This window comes from Adiantum capillus-veneris, chromosome 21 (assembly GCF_014529385.1).
Source record: "Adiantum capillus-veneris isolate H3 chromosome 21, ASM1452938v2, whole genome shotgun sequence".
Taxonomy (NCBI): Eukaryota; Viridiplantae; Streptophyta; class Polypodiopsida; order Polypodiales; family Pteridaceae; genus Adiantum; species Adiantum capillus-veneris.
This window is the reverse complement of record NC_140951.1, coordinates 84,830,454-84,848,170: the sequence shown is the minus strand read 5'-3', so window position 1 is coordinate 84,848,170 and position 17,717 is coordinate 84,830,454. Positions and strand designations below refer to the sequence as shown.

The window sequence follows — 17,717 nt, the reverse complement described above, 5'->3', positions numbered from 1 at the left end:
GTTTTGTACTGTTGTTAGGTTATTTTGTTACTCTGACTTTGTATCAGATCCACCACTTTGTAACTTTCTGGTTTCATAGGTCACTATGGCCTTTTGAAGACGTTAATATAACATTTCATTTCATTTCATTTCTCTCTCTCTCTCTCTCTCTCTCTCTCTCTCTCTCTCTCTCTCAAACACACACAAGGCACAGACCTGGAGAGATGTTGGAGGGATTAGTGTCACATGCTCCACCTTCAAAGAGCAGCATCCAACAGTGTCTGCCTCATCATCATCCTGCATATTGTAGTCGGCCAAATCAACAATTGAACTGCTGATACTACAGAATCAAGCGACTGGCTTGCTTTATTAGGGTATATTCGAAAGTTAAATTGTTGCTGTTGTATAAAGCATCCACTGATTGCAACAACTCCCATTCAAACCTTCCTTTTTGCATTTATCAAAACTCCTAGACCAGAACACTTGGAAACGTTATTCCTACTAGAGATAATTCCCTAAAAAACTGTAAGGTTTCCTACTCTGCTTGTTCTCCTAAGAAGGCTGCTTCATATTATGGTGTCTGAACTGCACCTACCCCAGCCATTTCCAAGATGCAACACACAAATATGGAACATTCCATCAGCATACAACTGCACTTTTACACTCGACTGACACAATCTGATATCAAGGAAGAAACTAACTTGTGACACTTCAAAGGGGTGTAAGAGAGGATATAATTCAACATCCAAGTAGAAATATCATTAGAGCATAAAAATAGCATACTTTTTCATTACCAGCCCTGAGGGCAAGCTGGTCAATAAGGTAAGTAGCAACAGCAATTTGCCTTGAAGTAGGATCTGAAGAAGTGAAGTTTTCGGTATAAGTTCTCCGGATGTCTTTGATATAATCCTGCCAGACCGTGAAACCTTAAATTGTGAAACAATACAAGCCAGATAGCTCAGCTTTACATTCAGCAAAACACCATACCTTAAGTACTCGAGCTTTTTCATACTTTTCCTTGTCACTTTGACCTTTTAAGTTACTGCTTGGTGATAGAAAGACATACTTCTGTTCCTTTGTATTGATGGGGTCATTCCAATAAGCCAGCCAGGTAACTGTGTCATCGTGCCTTACCTCCTTCCATCTTCAAACAATTGCACAAAACTTAAAGTCAAAACCCACAGAGCTACTATACACAAATAATTCATCCGTCTATTGATATAAAAAGCAGCTTCAATCATTTAATGACACTTCAGTAGACTATAAGATTATTTTCACTGCCCCAAAGTGATTATTTTAACCAGAGTGCCAGCATGTATCGAGAGCATGTTAATGTTATCAATTGTAATCAGTCAGGGATACCGGCCTCTATGTTTTTAAGGAAAAGCATCGGACTCTGGCACTAGATGGCGGGCAGACAGTGAAAGCTCAGCACAGTTTGATCTACCAATGGAATCAAAATAAACAGGCCCAATACACCCACCGCAGCAGGTGACCATCGAATCAAGTTTCTAATATAAACGGGATAAAAGCAAGACATAGTTTCCAGATCAAAACCTTTGAATTCTACCTGTGACCCGGCAACGGACATTCAGGTATTGGTGAATCTGCACCAATGTTGATCACGATGTCTTCAGGATAGATGCGCCGCTTCAACTTTCCCATCTAAAATCATGATAGAAAACATCACGCAGAAGCAAACCAAAAGCACAAGCAGTTCTTTAAAACATGCAGATTAAGTTGGAAAATAACATACGTTGAAAGAGACTGGGGGCAATCAAAAATACAAAATTTTTGCCTTCAAAAAGTCACAACAACAACAGAGCTCAGGCCACAATAAACAGTAGGCAGCCCACAATGCAGTGGTGCCTTTACAATGCAGTGGTGCAAAGGCACTAAGCAGAACAATGATTCAATCATCTAAGAAGCTCTCTCGTGGGCCCCTGTAGTACAGAGCCAAGCTACTTCACCACAATATCCATCACAAATTACTCCCCCTGAGTTGGTGCTGAACAATCAAAGCTCTAATCTGCCCATGCCATTAAAAAGCAGATTGATTGAGCCTTGACCGGTACTGCTCAACTGGGTCGCCCTCTACAAACAAAGAAAAATGAACATGGATGCAAGAGATCTCTCAAATGGCTTTTATCAACACCCGTGCTCCCTCTCTGTTGGTCGTGTCATCAACCCTGTAGAAGAAAGACTCAAGCATTGCTATCATTAAAGGCCATCACTCTGCTTAAAGAGCCAAACCATTCCAATGGGAGAAGGAATATCAGACTCTAGCTCTAGGTTGGCATAACTGGCCAATGTCCTGTAGAGCCTTGCACTTGACACACAAAATCATGGGTGCAAAGTGTGCAAAAGAGCACTCGGTCTCACACTGTGTTCAAACTTTGTACCAATATCGTTTAGACAATTACTCAACCACGGGCGCCATCGATCTCTGATGCATTCTTACTTATATAGGCTCTACCTTCCAAAAGCTAGGACAAAAAGCAACTTTGCAAAAAGCCTTGCCATTATTTTTAGACTGTGTATAGACTTCACATGAACTCATTCTTTGGAGCAAAATCATATCCTAAAAACAAAAGCCCAAAAGCAGGTACTTTTCATGAAAAACTGTACAACAAGTGCTCTTTGGAGAAAAGAAAAAAGCAATAAAGTGCTTTTTGTAGAAAAAGAAAAAGGCAAGTTTTTTTCAGGGAAAAGAAAAAACCAAGTCCTTTTTGGAAAAAAAAAAAAGTGCTTTCCAGGAAAAAAACAAAAGCAAGTCCATTCAGACATAAAAGGCGAGAAAAAAGAGAAGAATATTCTAGACAAAAAAATTAGCTATATTTTGGGAAGAAATTTTGCGAGATTTCTAGAGAGAAAAAATCGAGCAAATTTTAGAAAGAAACTTTGCCAAGAGAGAATGTTGTTTTCACGAGCAATAACAACCTAGAGAGAGTAAGTATAGAGAATCAAAATCAACAATCTCTGTAGAAGTGTGTTAGACCATCTTCTATCCAGTGTGGCTCCAACATCTCCCACGAGCAGATTACGGAGTGAGGGCTGTTTTGTGGCTGTGCCCCCATATTTGAGGTAGATGTACCTTTTCAGATGGCACAAAACCATGTATGTGCCCAACTGGTAGGCTAACATGAGACAGGAGTCAAGACCCTAGTTCCTGGGTTATAGAGGGTCAACGTCTCGGTTGTTTGAAGGTTTTTATTTATTGGCTGATGCGGCATATTTTTTCTCAAGGTGCCCCCATTTAGTGGGTAGTTTATGGGCCCCCCTCCCCTCCCGCCCTTGTATCTGGGTGGATTGCAGTGCATAGTGCCAGCATTTTAGATCCAATGCTCTCTTATGTGGACAAGAGACTGTGGAGTATGTGGATTCTTATACCTCCCTGGGAGTGGTCTTCAGTGGGCCTGTTTTCTCCTTGAGAGGGGCAGCAGAGGCAAGGCTGACTAGAGGATATGCATCATTGGGTGGATTAAAGAGGATACGTGCACAAGTGCAGTTCCAAGAGCCATGGACCAAGCTATGGCTTTTTGACACTCTGGTCACATCAGCCATACTCTATGGTGTACAGATATGGGGGGCCAGCTTAGATCATCACAGTAAATCAGGACACATATATGAGGGATGGAGACCAATGGAACGACTGTTGATATCCATAATCTCTTGGATGATTAGAGCTCTCAGCTAAGGCCTCAGCCCAGAAATAACAGCACCACTGATCGTAGTTGAGGCCTTATCTAGATCAGTATCATTCCTCCACACACACATATTCGTACTCTGGAGCAAAAATATAGCACAAAAGCCAGTGCTTTCCAGAGAAAAGCGTGAGGCAAGTGCCTTTTGTGGAAAAGCAAAAAGTAAGTGCTTTTTGAAGAAAAATCAAAAAGCGAGTGCTTTTTGAGGAAAAGAAAAAAGCCAGTGCTTATAGGGCAAAACAAAAGCAAGTACCTTTCAAACATGATAAGCAAGAGAGAAGAAAAACAGTCTTCAAATTTTGAAGAGAGAAAATCAGCTCTTGGAGAGAGAAATTCTGCCAGAATTTTCTGCAAGAGAAAAATGAGCAGATTTTAGAGAGAAAATTTGTCGGGAGATAAAAAATTGTTTTAAAAAGAGAAAATAATCTACAAAGAGAAAGTTGGGTTTAGAGAGAAGAAAACTGTTTGAGTGAGAAAACAGGCTACAGAGTAAAAATCAGCAGTCCCTAGAGAGAGAAAGTCATTGGGCTGCATAGAAAGATTCTGACTCTAACTCAGACTTTGGAATGGGCCACCTTTTTAGAGACGGAGACATTGTGATTTTGCAAGATGGATGCAATCGCCAATTGCATCTTTGGCCTGGACACAAATTTCACACATCACGTGTAACTAAAGATCAATGAAAAACACATGGCATTTGCCAAGAGCTGAACCTCCCACGTTCCTCTCCTTTTAGCTTTGCAGAGGCTAATTAGGGCCATCATTCCCTTATAAAAGCTATAGAAAAAGGTCCAAACAAGCCAGTAAGAACTCTATGTTTTTTTACTAAACAGTCAACAAAACAAAGAAAGTCCTTTCCAAAAACCACCTCACTACACAAAGTCCCAACTTAAAATGTTCATATTTGTTTAGAACAACTAGATCTATTTAGACCTCCAACAATCAGCAGTCCAACGTATCTTTGCCTGGATAAAGAGCAATCCTCACTAGAGACGCCTCATATCTTGCTAAAACTTTGAGACAACACAGATAAAAGATACTGAATGCCAAAACTACATAACCGACTTTCAAATCCTGCCGTACACACTATTGACTCAACAAAACAATGTGTCTAGTCTCTGGTTGAAATTTTAAACTGTCCTCGGCACATTTGAATTTCAAAAAGTTTCACCTTTGAAGCATGTTGTTTCACTCCAATGGCAAAGCACATTGACACACTAAACTGAAATATTCATAACATGCCATTTAGTATAATCGTTCACTTCTGCCTTGCCACCAACATTTGATTTGAGCTGAAATGTTTCACATTTCACCCTCCAGAAATACAGAAACATGTCTCATAGGAACCATGCTTTAACTAGAAGATTGCTTATTTACTGCCCCAATTAAAGGTCACCATAAATAGATGAACAGCAGTAGTAACTAGAAATACCACACCTTTGGGTGTTCCCCACGACCTCGAAATAAAGCAGGAGGCTCCACGCGAAAATTCCCAACCTGATGGGTAATTTATAATAGATCGATAAAATTGTCCAAAGCAAATCTATATGCAAACAACAGACTTTAAAATATCATCAAACCTTTTCTTTCACGCCATCAACAACAGCCCACATATACTTTTCCTCCTGCTTAGCCTTCTCTTCCTTAATAGCTTTCTTCTCCTGCCATAGTGCATGGTTTGATCAAAAACTTCAGCAGTAACATCCATGATTACACCCAAAAAGACTCTCAGTGTGAGCACAGTGATCATACCTGAGAGGACAACTGCTTTTTTTTCTCCTTCTCTGCAAGATGCCACTCGTATATAGGAGAGAAATCGCAATCCTCGAATTTTTGAATTGTGTGGTTTGGCCCCAATATCTTTTTCCAATCATTCCAGAAATTAGCCAGAAACTTGGGTTTTGTTGCATAATCAGTCTCTTTCATCACAGCAAACATTGTTGCAACCTACAACACAACACGTATATACTGCTGATTCATCTTCAGTGTAAATGCCTACACTCTATGAACCTGATGTACCAAGAGTGGATGTGACAACGAAGGAAAAGACTATTGTCCGGTTCCTACTTCCTCTGCACAAAGTTGCAACTTTTGATGACTGCTTAACAAATCTGTTGTATTTTACAGATCCTTCTTAACGTTTCATATTGATGGAAGATTATCTATGATGGGACAACATATTTAGACTGTATGCAAAATATCCTGATCCCAAAAGTTGTGCACAACATTGCATGGAGAAAATGGCATATGCTTTAGACAAAAACGACACAAACCTCTTCTTCTTCAGATGTAAGATCCACAGGTTTTCCTTCATAGAGCATTTTCACACCATGGGGCTGGTAAAAAGGAGGAAATATGACCCCATTGTGCTCAAGAGTTGTCCATTTTTGCCCTCCACCTGCCCCTGGCACATCCTTCATCTTCTTAACCCTTCTAGCCTCCTTTCCCTTGGCATCTTTCTTAGTTGCAGCAACCTTTTTCTTTCTTTTTGAAGTGCCTTTCGAAACATTGTATTCTTCATCATCCTCTTCCTCTGAACTTTTGTCCTCCTCCACATCATCATCATCATCAAAATCACTGGCATGGTCATTGTCATCGTCGTCATCCTCTGTGCCAACCCTTTCTGCTGATTTTGGTGAAGAAACAGGGGTCTTGGGTCGACCTGAAGCCCTAACTTTCAACATAGTTGATGTTGTCTTTGCCCCACTCTTGGACTTCACGGCAGTACTCTTCGCAGCATTGGAGACATTGTAATCCTCATCTTCATAGTCGTCTACATCCTCCTCCTCCTCCTCCTCCTCCTCCTCATCATCATCGTCATAATCATCATCATCTGCATCTTCTCTTTCCTCCTCTTCTGAGTCTGTATCTTCAAGAGACTTTGACAATGCAAGAAGCTGCTTTGCTCTGGACTTGCCAACAAGCCCAGCTCTTCCATCTGCACCTTTACCTGAAACTTTTTTTGTCACATCTGCCACCTTGTCGCTCTTTGTGCATGCTGGTCTGCATAAAGAAACATCATCAGCACAAGGGATTTTGTTGTCTTTCTTGTCTTCAGACAATCTAGCAGAATTATCAGCACCTCCCTCCGCTGAAAGTTTCTTCTTTTCAACAGTGACAATGTTAGCAATATCCCTTCCCCTCTCTTTCCCCTCCTTACCTGTTTCCTTTTCATCTGACATCTGTGCTTCCAAAGAAGCTTTTCTTTTTTTTAGCCGAGACATCTGACCTAAAGGTAGGTGGTCATCATCCTCCTCTTCCTCTTCTTTAGACAAACAGAACCGCTGCTCTTCAGCCCAATCCTTTTGCTTCTTCACTGATGGACAGGTCTTGTTTTTAGAAACATCTGCAGGTTCTTTGTCTGATTTGCTCAGGTTAATGTGATAGCCATCCTCCTTGACTGCACTGTCGTCAGCTATGGGTTTCTTACCGTTCATGGCAGATTTTTTGTTTTTTTGGGGACGAGACATTTTACTCAGAGGTAAGTTGTCCTCTTCCTCTTCCTTATTGACTAGAATGATATTACCTTCTGCCTTACATTCTTTTCTATTCAATAACATTGCCACATCTTTTATGGCAGAACCTTTGCTTCTTTTGGGGAGGGTCATTTTACTCAGTGGTAAGTCATCATCTTCTTCTTCCTCTTTAACAGAACCAATCCTGCTTGCTGCCTTGGACAGTAAGGAGTGCATATGAGACGCCTTGCATGACAGCCTAGGATCGTCTATTTTATCTGTCAGCTTCTGCTTTTGGGGTTTTAATACAACATGGGTGCCACCATTTGAATTATCATGATCTCTACCCTCAAAATCGACAATGGGACTGTTGCTGCTATCAACAGCACAAACATCAGCATCATGCTCTCTACATCCATTACTGTCATCGATATTAACTCCATTAACTCCTTTACCTGGATCAATGTTCCTGCCTGCATGCACAGAAAAATGACTGTTATGGTTTGGAGCCCCTGATGCTTTAATCTTTTTTGCACCCCTGATTTCATCATCTGAATGCTTCTTTCTCTTAGCGTAGACTTTCACTGAAGCTGGATTTTGCGCGAACACCCTTCCTGCTGAACTGCTGGGTTGTAGTTCGGGAGGGCTAGGGCTTTCATCGTGCAGCACACCAGGTTTCTGTGGTGGCTTGACTATGAGTTCCAGAGACTTATCACCATCTCTACACTCAGAAAACTTGCTGGGTTTCTCTTTAGAGCATGAAGCCCTATGCTTGACGTGAGCAGAGACTTTCGAGTTCTTGAACTGGAACAGCAGTGGCTTATCATCGTCGGAGTCATCCGCCATCGTCAAATAAGGTTTTCAAGACGAGCAACTACACTGAAAAGTTGGCTATGGAGAGCAAATTTGAGCAGGTAATGCTTTCGCTACGCTATGTCGAAGCGAAAATCAATGCTGGAGAGTAGAATTCACCGCTTTAGAAGATGAAGCTTGATCTGTTCCAAACAAGCAGCTGCTTGATTGGAGTCAAGAAGATGTCCTGCTAACAAGGGCGATGCATGCCTTTCTCTGGTGATTTGTCGCGGGAAATTCGAATTAAGCTCAGGAAAAACCTCTTAGGTAAGGTAGCCATGGCTGTAATGTATGTAGGACTTTTGCAAACATACCATTGCTTGCATGAGAAGATCTTATGTTGATTATAAATTTGAAATATAACTTCAACATATGACAAAATGTTGAAAGTTTAAGGAAGATTAATCGAATGTGTGTGCCCACATGCACTATATCGATCACGTCGCACACGCTATATCAATCATGTGGTCAACCTTTTTTGAGGCATAGCGTGGTGACCCTACTAGTTCTTTACATCTTGTTAACTTCACCACGGCGTCACTTCCTACAAGGGTCATAAGATGGCAATATGTGGGGTAGCATGCACCATGCTTGAGCCTCTGTGACTATGATACCATGCCAAAGCTTGTAGATCGAGCTTATTTAAGCAAACAATAGCATTACAGTGTGCAAGAGATGAAGGGAAGTCTAACACTCATTGGCACTTCAATTTGTCCCCTCTATCAAGCCTAGAGCAATAACTTTCCTTTATCTTTTCTCCGTTACTTAAGATAAAACAACTTGCATTGTAGTGCATTTGCACAAAATCTTATTTCTGATATGAGAGTTGGTTGCAACACGACACTGAACAAGGAAGGTGCATGTGTGCACTATCGGAGACCCTACATAGCTACTCCATATAGCCCTCTAAATATTGGCATGCACTATAGAAATCATTTAGGATGAACATTTTGTTAAGTCGTCATTCGTTGTAGAGGGATTGTCATCATTTGCTATGGAGGGATAGTACACTTTGGGTACATATGAATCTTTCTAAACCAACAAGGAAGATTATGGAAGACTAATATAAGAATAATACATGTAGAATGTGATAGATGCTTTATATCATCATAGCAACAGGAAATTGTGTTAAGAAAAGAAACTTTTAAAAATTGGTGCGAAAGATTACCACATGACAAAGGAGGAAGCAAGCCTATGTTCAGGGCCTTCCTTAGTCAAGATTCGCTTTCTCCATCACATGTGTTTCGTGTGTGCTTAGTGTGGGCAATGGTCGAGTCGTTGTGCAAGAAATTACCCTCGTTTGGACCATTCACTTGGCAATGTAGTTCCTCCCTCTAGGGAGAACCTTCCCTTCTTATTGGACCTCACACTTTGCCTCAATATATGGGAGCAGCGAAAACCAAGTCTTTAGTGTTTTTAGTTCTTTACAACTTTATTTTTCTTCTATTATCACGCGAGCCAAGAGCATGATGTTTTTCTTTAAAGGTGGGTTCTAATATCAAGTTGTAGTTAAGATGAAAGGATATTCTTGTCGCTTGAATTACTTTTTGTGAGGATAACCTTTGATGAAATGCCCTTCCAACCCACAATAGAGCCATGCTTTGGGGAGGCAATTGTAGTTTATCAATTAAAGAAGCTCACATTGTCCCTATATTAAAAATGTGGATCGTGTCACTAAGTTCTACCTCAAATTCCAATAGGTTATCTAATACCTATTAATCTTATGGTTATTGCTGCCTTGTGTGGTGTGAAAAGCTTGATCTTTCACTAATTATATTTAGAGCATGACATTGCGAACCTGACTGCTAATGATGCAATCGCAATGCAAATACTTTTTTGTTTGTTCTTAGGGATACTTACCACCTTAGTATGAATTCATAGCATGTACATTTGCTTGGGATCAATTTTGTTTGATATGAAAAGAGAGTTTACTGAGTACAATCTTTCAAATGTGAATGCCCCCCAATTTCTTCGAGTAAATGATACTGTAAAGCGTGTCTTAACATCTATTTGGTCTATAGGAAAGAATGACCCTTTGAGAAATGCTTTTAGTAAAGGTTTGAAGGATAGTCCATCAAGGCAACAAAACATGGGCAAAGCTATAAGAAAGATTTGGAGCAACATAGTCATGCTCATAAAAAATAAGGTTTAAAATGCACCAACGCACTTCACAAACACCCTACTAAAATGCTTTTGAGAGAGTTCAAATCCCTCATTTAAGGAGATGACGCAGCAAATACAAAGTAGCGAATACACAAAAAAGGTCAAAAGATTTCAGTTTTTTATTTGGCAAACTGAGGTTTCAACAAAAGATGTTAAACGATGCCACAATTAAATTCATTGTTGGTAGTTATTTACGAGCGATTGGATTGTTGATTAGCTATAACTACAATTTTTCATCATTCGATTTTGGAGGAGGAAACTTTATGGATGGCCCTCGACTCAAACGTACTTCAACACTGAAATTGATTATAATACTCATTTTTTTGTTTTCAAAAAGGTGCAATGCTCTTACGATTAGCAAATGAGTGATTTTTTTATATTTTTACTATTCAAATTCCTATTATCTTCATTATTATCCACATTATGGTTCATTCACCACAAGTGACCAATATTATCACACAATTACTGCATTTGCAACAAAATTTGGCGTATGAGCTCACTAGATGCATCGAATTGGAAAGCACTCTCATGCATGCACATAAAACAAAACCCGAGCATGAAAAGAAGAAAAAAAAAACAATATTAGCTGCAAAGCCTTTTCTTTTCTAGATTTTGACAATACCAAAGAATTAGGCACAAATACTTGTGTGGATTAGTCAATTGGATTATTATTTTCACAACAAACATTTTTCTAAGCGTGATACAGTTAAGTGTGATGTAATTATCTTGCCAGTAGTGCTACTTTATGGTGGTATTCCATGAAACAACATCACACATATCCTCGCACATGGCATGCTTTGCAAGAGCTATTCAAACGTCAATTTCTACTTGCATAGTACAAATTTAAAGTACACAAGCAATGGGATATTTTTAGAGAGAAAATGTGCAAGCATATGTTGCTTGTTTCTGGAATTTATAATTTAACTGAAGACAATTGAACATGTTAGCAAGAGAAAGCTCAAAAGAAAGTTCAAATCTGGCTTAGCTCCAAAGCTAGGGATAGATGTGGATAGGTTCAATCCTTCCACTCTTGCAAAAGTAATTTCCTCAGCACTTAATAGTAAGTAGAAAAATTGTAACATTGACCACCCAATGTTTTCAAATCACTACTCAAGGAAAGCCTCAAAACTTCTAATTTTGATAGGTTATAGAGCTTTCAAGAAGCCATTTATCCACACAAAAAAAAGACCATATGCCTATTCAATGAAGCAACCACAATGACTCTTAGTCAATCAATCCTCAACGATTTACTTCCCATGTCGGCCACAAGCCCAAACCCAATGGAGCTACTTTTAAGAATGTTAAATGTTATAAATGCCACCGCTTTGGTTATTTCATAAATAAGTGTCCAAAATCAAAGGGCAACAACAACATTCGTAATAGCCACAAGCTTCATAACAACAACCATCATGGTAACAATTTTCAATCTATTACAACCAACATGATAGAAAAAGCACCTCCAAATGAAGATACCATGGATGCAAAAGGTAGCTTTAAAGAAGCATAGGACTCAAGTTATAACGGTAATCAAAATGAAGCAGATCCAAGTATTCCCATTTCATTGCATAAATTGATAAAAGTCAAGGGTAAAGTGCAATGCACGTAGACCACTATCTTTCTCGATGATGAGAGCACTCATGATTTTATTTTTTCCCTCTAGCATATCAACTTTCTCTTTTCTCAAATCAAATATAAGCATGCGTAATAATTACGTTTGATAACAAAAAGTACAACGACCATCACCAATTGGAGAATTTAATTATTAACATGCAAGCTTTCAATCAACAAAGAACAATTCTTGTTGCATCTCTACATGGTATTGACATGATTCTTGGTATACCATTCCTTCATGAGTTTAATCTTAAAATTGATTATCTTCCTACACATTTTCTCTCAATTATATATAACAATGAATCAATTCACTTGAAAGCAATAATTGAACCAGATAAATTGCAACTTTATCTCACAGTCAAGCCAAGAGGGCAATCCGTAAACAAGAAAAGACGTACTTAGTTCTTGTCAATGATGTAACTACCAATGAAACACCATACGTATTGAACACACAAGTTTTTATTCTCACACAATTTCGAGATTGTTTTATGAATGAACTATCACCTAATTTACCACCTTCTAGACCAGAAGACCGAAAATTGATTGCATTCCTGGAAGTGACCATGCCATGCACCTTATTGTGTACATCCACTTACACACAAAGAGATACATAGCCAAATTCAAGAATTACTAGCTAGGGGACTAATTAGGCCTAGTAGCTCGCCATAAGCAAGCACCTGCTCTTGTCAAGAAGAAGAATGGTATCTTTCATATGTGTATATACTATAGAGCTTTGAATGAAGTCACAAAAAATAGATTCCCTATCCCTTGGGTAGATGACTTGTTCGACCAATTGAAAGGAGTGACCTCAAATTAGGATATCACCTTGATATCACCAAGTCAAAATGCTACAAAAAGGCATTCACTAAACTTTGTTTAGTAGGCATTCAGTAAACTTTGTTTAGTACTTAAACAATGAATTTCTCATTATTCCATTCAGGTTAACTAATGCACCTACTACTTTTACACGTATGTTGCATCATATTTTAGTTGATCACAAAGATTTTCTAAGCGTGTTGATGACATATTTGTTCTTAGTAAATATGTGGATAAACCCAAAGAGCATCCTTTTACATGTTTTTTATTAGTTACAAAAGAATAAATTGTGTTCGAATTTTAAAAAGAGTTCTTTCTTTCAATCTAGCATTGAATAGTTCGGACATATATTTTCTAAGGACGATATGCATACATCCTAAAAAACTTGACGCTATCAAATATGGCCAATTCCTAGAAGTCTGCATGAGTTGAGATCATTTCTTGGCTTATGTATTATTATAAAGAATTGGTCTAAAAACTTGAGTGCAAGGCACATTTATCACACATTTACTTTGAAAAAATCACACCTTATATTTGGACTCGCTTGCATGACCAATCTTTTCAAGCTTTGAATTAGTCATTCACCAATGCACTTGTTTTATTTCTACCTAATTTTTCTCGTCCATTCTTTGTCATTGTAATGGATGCTAGTGGCAATGGTATTGGTGTTGAACTTATCCAAGATAATCACCCTTTTTTTTTTTGAAAGTCAAAAGTTTAAACCTTTTGAATCTCACTACAACACTTATAATAAGGATTTTGTACATGATTTTGTCATTGAAATGGATCAACAAAGCATCAAGTATTTGCTTATGTTGGTCATCTAGGGTTTGCTCCAACATACTAGAATTTGTGTTGTGATTTCTTTGGCCTAATACGTATTGATGTGAGAAAGTTTTTGAAACTTGTTTGATTTGTCAAAAGATAAATTCTACCATAGGTAAATAATTAAGTCTTTTGCATCCATTGACCATCCCTAAAGACCTTGGAAACATAGTTCAATGGATTTCAATGAAAAATTTCCGCTTATTGCACATGATGCAAATGATTTGGAAAATGTCGATTGTTTCAATAGAATGTCATATTTTATTCCATGTAACAAGACTTTCACTACACATCAAGCTACACTCTAGTATTTAAAATCTATTTTTCCATATCATGGTCTACCTAAATTTATGATTTTTTATTTAGATTCAAAGTTCTATAGTGCATTTTGGACCTCTCTGTCTGAAAATATAAGCAGTACACTTGATTTTGCATAATCTTTTCACAATAATCTAATGGACAAACTGAAATAACTCAAACATTTGAAAGCATATATGCATCCGCAATAAAAAAAATTTGGATGATTATTTATACATCTTGCCGTATTCATATAACAACACCACTCATTCCATCGCTAGGAAAGGATCTTTTCAAGTTGTTTATGGAGAGGCACTTCCCACACTAGCGGCTCTATCTTGTAGATTGTCTAATTTAGTTGCAAAAGCTGTCGATTTTTATTTATTTTTCATTCCATTCGTGCTAATGTTCATCTTTCCATACAACACTCACAAGAACAATATACAAACAACCATCACAAGAACCATACTTTCAAAGAAGGAGATTATGTTATGTTGAGAATTGAAAAGCATAGGATTCAAAGTGTCAATAGTAATGCTTTTGTAAAATCTACTCCTCGCTTTTATGGATCTTTCCATATTTCACATGTTATCAATAATGTTTCATTTAGACATGATATGCCTTCTTACTTGCTTATACACAATGCCTTTCACATTAATCTACTGAGACCATTTAAAAGATATCTACCATCTTATCTAATATTTTGTTCCTAATGAGCCACCATTACTTGTTGATCAAGAAGAAAGACTTGTCTTTGATATTGTAGTGGTTAATGAAACTACCACTACATGCACTCAAAAAGTTTATAATATAGATCTTGACATTTAAGAGTCACCCTAGAGAAGATGTGCATTGAGATTTTCTTTACCTCCTATCCTCTTTTCATCATTCATGACTAGCTTATTTTTTGTTATGAGCAACCGAGGATTGTTGCTATTCCTCGTAGGAGGGTTGTTCTGGTTTTGTCTACCCTTTTGAGTGATTGACTTGGGATGCCTTAAAAATCACTTTGTTGGTGTGGTTTCATCATGTAAATTAGGGCTAGTTGGACTTGTTTATACTTCAAGGTTGTTCTTGTGGCTAGTAGTTTAACTAACCTTGGGATGAATGAATTATAGATTGGAGTTGAAGGAGGTTTGCAAAGTGCTCTTACATTTTGGTACCATTGTTTCCATAGTCGCCATTCAAATTTCGAATAAATAATTTTGTACATAGTCTATCCAAGAATAAGTTAGTCTATAGATAATGCTCATGGGAAGTACTCTTGTAAAAATGTGAATAAGAATGAGAATGACATGCTTGTAAAAAGAAAACGTCGAGATTTCAAATGAATTGTTAGTAGCCCTCATGTGTTAGCTTGCCACTACACTTTGTCAGCATCTTCTACATCCTCTTACATCTTCAGTTGCTGCTTAAGGTGATTATAAATATTGTTTACAATTAACCTTTTTTTTTGCTACCCGTATTGTTGTAAAGCATAGTCTCACACTTCATGGTTAGTTTCTGTGTCCAAAACTTGTCCTTGACTATGTAGACCATAGTGTCACACTATAGGGAGGGTCTAGAGCTTACGTACCCATTCTTAGTTGTATAGACCTTCGTGTCACACTGCAAAGGGATTAGAAAACTAGACACCTTACCCTTGTTGTGAAGACCGTTGTGTCGCACTGTGGGGAGAGTATAGGGAGTGTTAGATTCCTTGTCTCTAGCAGTGCAAACCATTACATAGCACTCCCAGGAGGGCTTATGTTTAAATAAAAGCTATGTCTTTGGTTGTGCAGACAAGCACGTCGCACTATAGAGAGGGCAAACAAAATGATACACTTATCTATAGTGAAGTAATTGACCACTTATTTAATACAATTCATTACAAACTCAATAAGAAGTAGAAGATGTACTCAATCATCATATCTACCACGTTTGCGCGTGCGCGCGCACACACACACACACACACACACACACACACACACTTAAAGGGTTGGATAGTCAATTGTGTAGCCCTTTAAACAAGTTTGTGTATGTGTCTTCAAATAAAATAGATGTGCCTATTGTGCACATTTTCTATTTCTCATTGAATCCATAATCAAGCATTCTAAATAAGTGGCTTTACTTTAGAGTTCAGATAAGTGTCGCCTTATCCCTGATTATGCAGACCAATGACCACCGTGCCACACTATAGGGAGGGCTTAGATATAAACACATGCTTTGCCTTTGGCTATGCAAACCACTGCGGTGCACTGCAGAGAGAGCTTAAGGAGTAATACACACTTACTTGTAAAGAAATAACTTATCACTTGTCCAAAATAATTTATCACAGATTTGGTGAGAAATAAAGATGTGTACACTTCTCACATGTTGTCATATTTAAACACACACATACAAACGTGCTTAAAGGGTTGCATACCCACTTGTCCAACACTTTAACTAGGTTTTTGTGTGGTTTCAAATATGACAGATGTGCATAATTAACAAATGCGCCAACTGTGCACATCTTCTATTTCTAACCAGATGTGACAACTGCACCAATTGTGCACAGTATGTAATCGATAGTTTTGAACAAGGTCGAATGCGTTACTTTCGAGTCTAAATAAGTGTGTATGTTTGTCTTCTCCTTGGCTGTGTAGACCATCGTGTTGCACTGCAGGGAGGGCCATGGTTTTAATAAACACCTCAGTTTTTATTTTGAAGACCTCTCTGTCGCACTGCAGGGAGGGTTGACATCACTTTATGGTTGTCATTTTGAATTACTTGCATCAATTTAGATCTTTCTATCTTTATGTACGATGTAGCATCATTTTTTTCTATTCATTAATTGTTATGATATTTTCATGCATTAAAACTTAATGTTTAGCTTTGCTTTTCTAATTTCGATTTCATATATTTCTAGCCATGGTAGAGACAAAGTTGTCATGTGCCCATTGTAAAGTCGTTATTGATACTCTTGTCCTCTACCTATATCATGCTATAGAGGATCATATACGATGAGCATTCAATCCGCTTGCATCAAGTTCAAGGACTTCATCACCACAGAGCTTGTTAGACACTATTTTAGCAAGCTACAGGCAGCATTTTCTTCAACATCAAATCCTTGTGACAAATGGAGTCATGCATGTAGCAATCAAGCAGCTCTTAGAATAGATTGTCAAGATGTTTGAGAGCATCCAATGTATTGAGATCAAGAACGCTCCTAGGATTCTAGATCAAATGTAGCTTATTTCACAACTACATTCAAAGCTCAAGGGCAAAAACAGATTGAAGATTCCTCCAAACGTTCAAGGATTGAAGGGGAAGTACACATTTTTCCTCAAGAAAACATTCAACCTGAAACCCAAGTTTTAGTAGCAGCCATATAATCTACATGCCTCTCTATAATAGAGGCAATTTCTTTGGATAAAACCCTAAGCCCCCTCGTGCTTCACTTGCTTGATGAAATATCAAATTTTCACCTACATGCTCCACAATTTGGTGAAGTCTGTTTTGCTGTTATGAAGCAAGTGAAAGGGATGCATCCAAAATTTAAGGATGCAGTGTGCGCGACCAGGATTTACAAGCTCGTGCTAGACGACAAGCCCCCTATATAGATGGCACTAGAAGAATCTACCACCATGACTATTCAACATTGTGGCATAATCCTATCCAAAGGTCTTGTATGCCATAGCATTAAGCAAATGCTTATTTTCAAGGTGTGGAATGGTGGCCACCTGGAGCAATGGATGCAAGCTTGCCACCCTGATGACATACCTCAACACGATCAATATGCACATCAGGATCCCTATCTCAACCAAGAACTAGTGCAATAGATCTAAAAATAGGAGGAGATTTCGGTTGCTAAAGGTTATCTAAGAGGTTTGGAAAGGTCCCATTAGGACGAGCGAGACCATGATGGAGAGGCATTGAGCTACAATTAATGCAAAGAGTTGTGCCCAAACCAATTTGTGCGGCACACACTTTTTAGATTCGTTGACAACGCAAGGGGGTCCCCTCCTTTAAAGATATATGACTTGCCACACATGAT

General features: G+C 38.4%; 1 protein-coding gene across 2 annotated transcripts in view; it reads right to left on the bottom strand.

Annotated features, from left to right (window-relative positions):
* The window catches only part of LOC147431273 (DNA topoisomerase 1-like), a 114,337-nt gene extending 106,034 nt beyond the window's left edge, over nucleotides 1–8,303 (bottom strand). The window contains exons 1-9 of one of the 2 annotated variants that reach the window (XM_086493885.1): nucleotides 7,594–7,725; nucleotides 5,957–7,511; nucleotides 5,436–5,630; nucleotides 5,264–5,344; nucleotides 5,121–5,180; nucleotides 1,550–1,644; nucleotides 967–1,123; nucleotides 763–888; nucleotides 196–276 (exon numbers count right to left, since the gene is read on the bottom strand). In XM_086493885.1, coding sequence (XP_086350011.1) covers nucleotides 196–276; nucleotides 763–888; nucleotides 967–1,123; nucleotides 1,550–1,644; nucleotides 5,121–5,180; nucleotides 5,264–5,344; nucleotides 5,436–5,630; nucleotides 5,957–7,375 — 2,214 coding nt within the window. In that variant the 5' untranslated portion in view covers nucleotides 7,376–7,511; nucleotides 7,594–7,725. Of the gene's footprint in view, nucleotides 1–195; nucleotides 277–762; nucleotides 889–966; nucleotides 1,124–1,549; nucleotides 1,645–5,120; nucleotides 5,181–5,263; nucleotides 5,345–5,435; nucleotides 5,631–5,956 lie in introns of both variants that reach the window. The other variant, XM_086493884.1, reaches the window with a different exon arrangement.
* Between the last annotated feature and the right edge of the window lie 9,414 nt (nucleotides 8,304–17,717).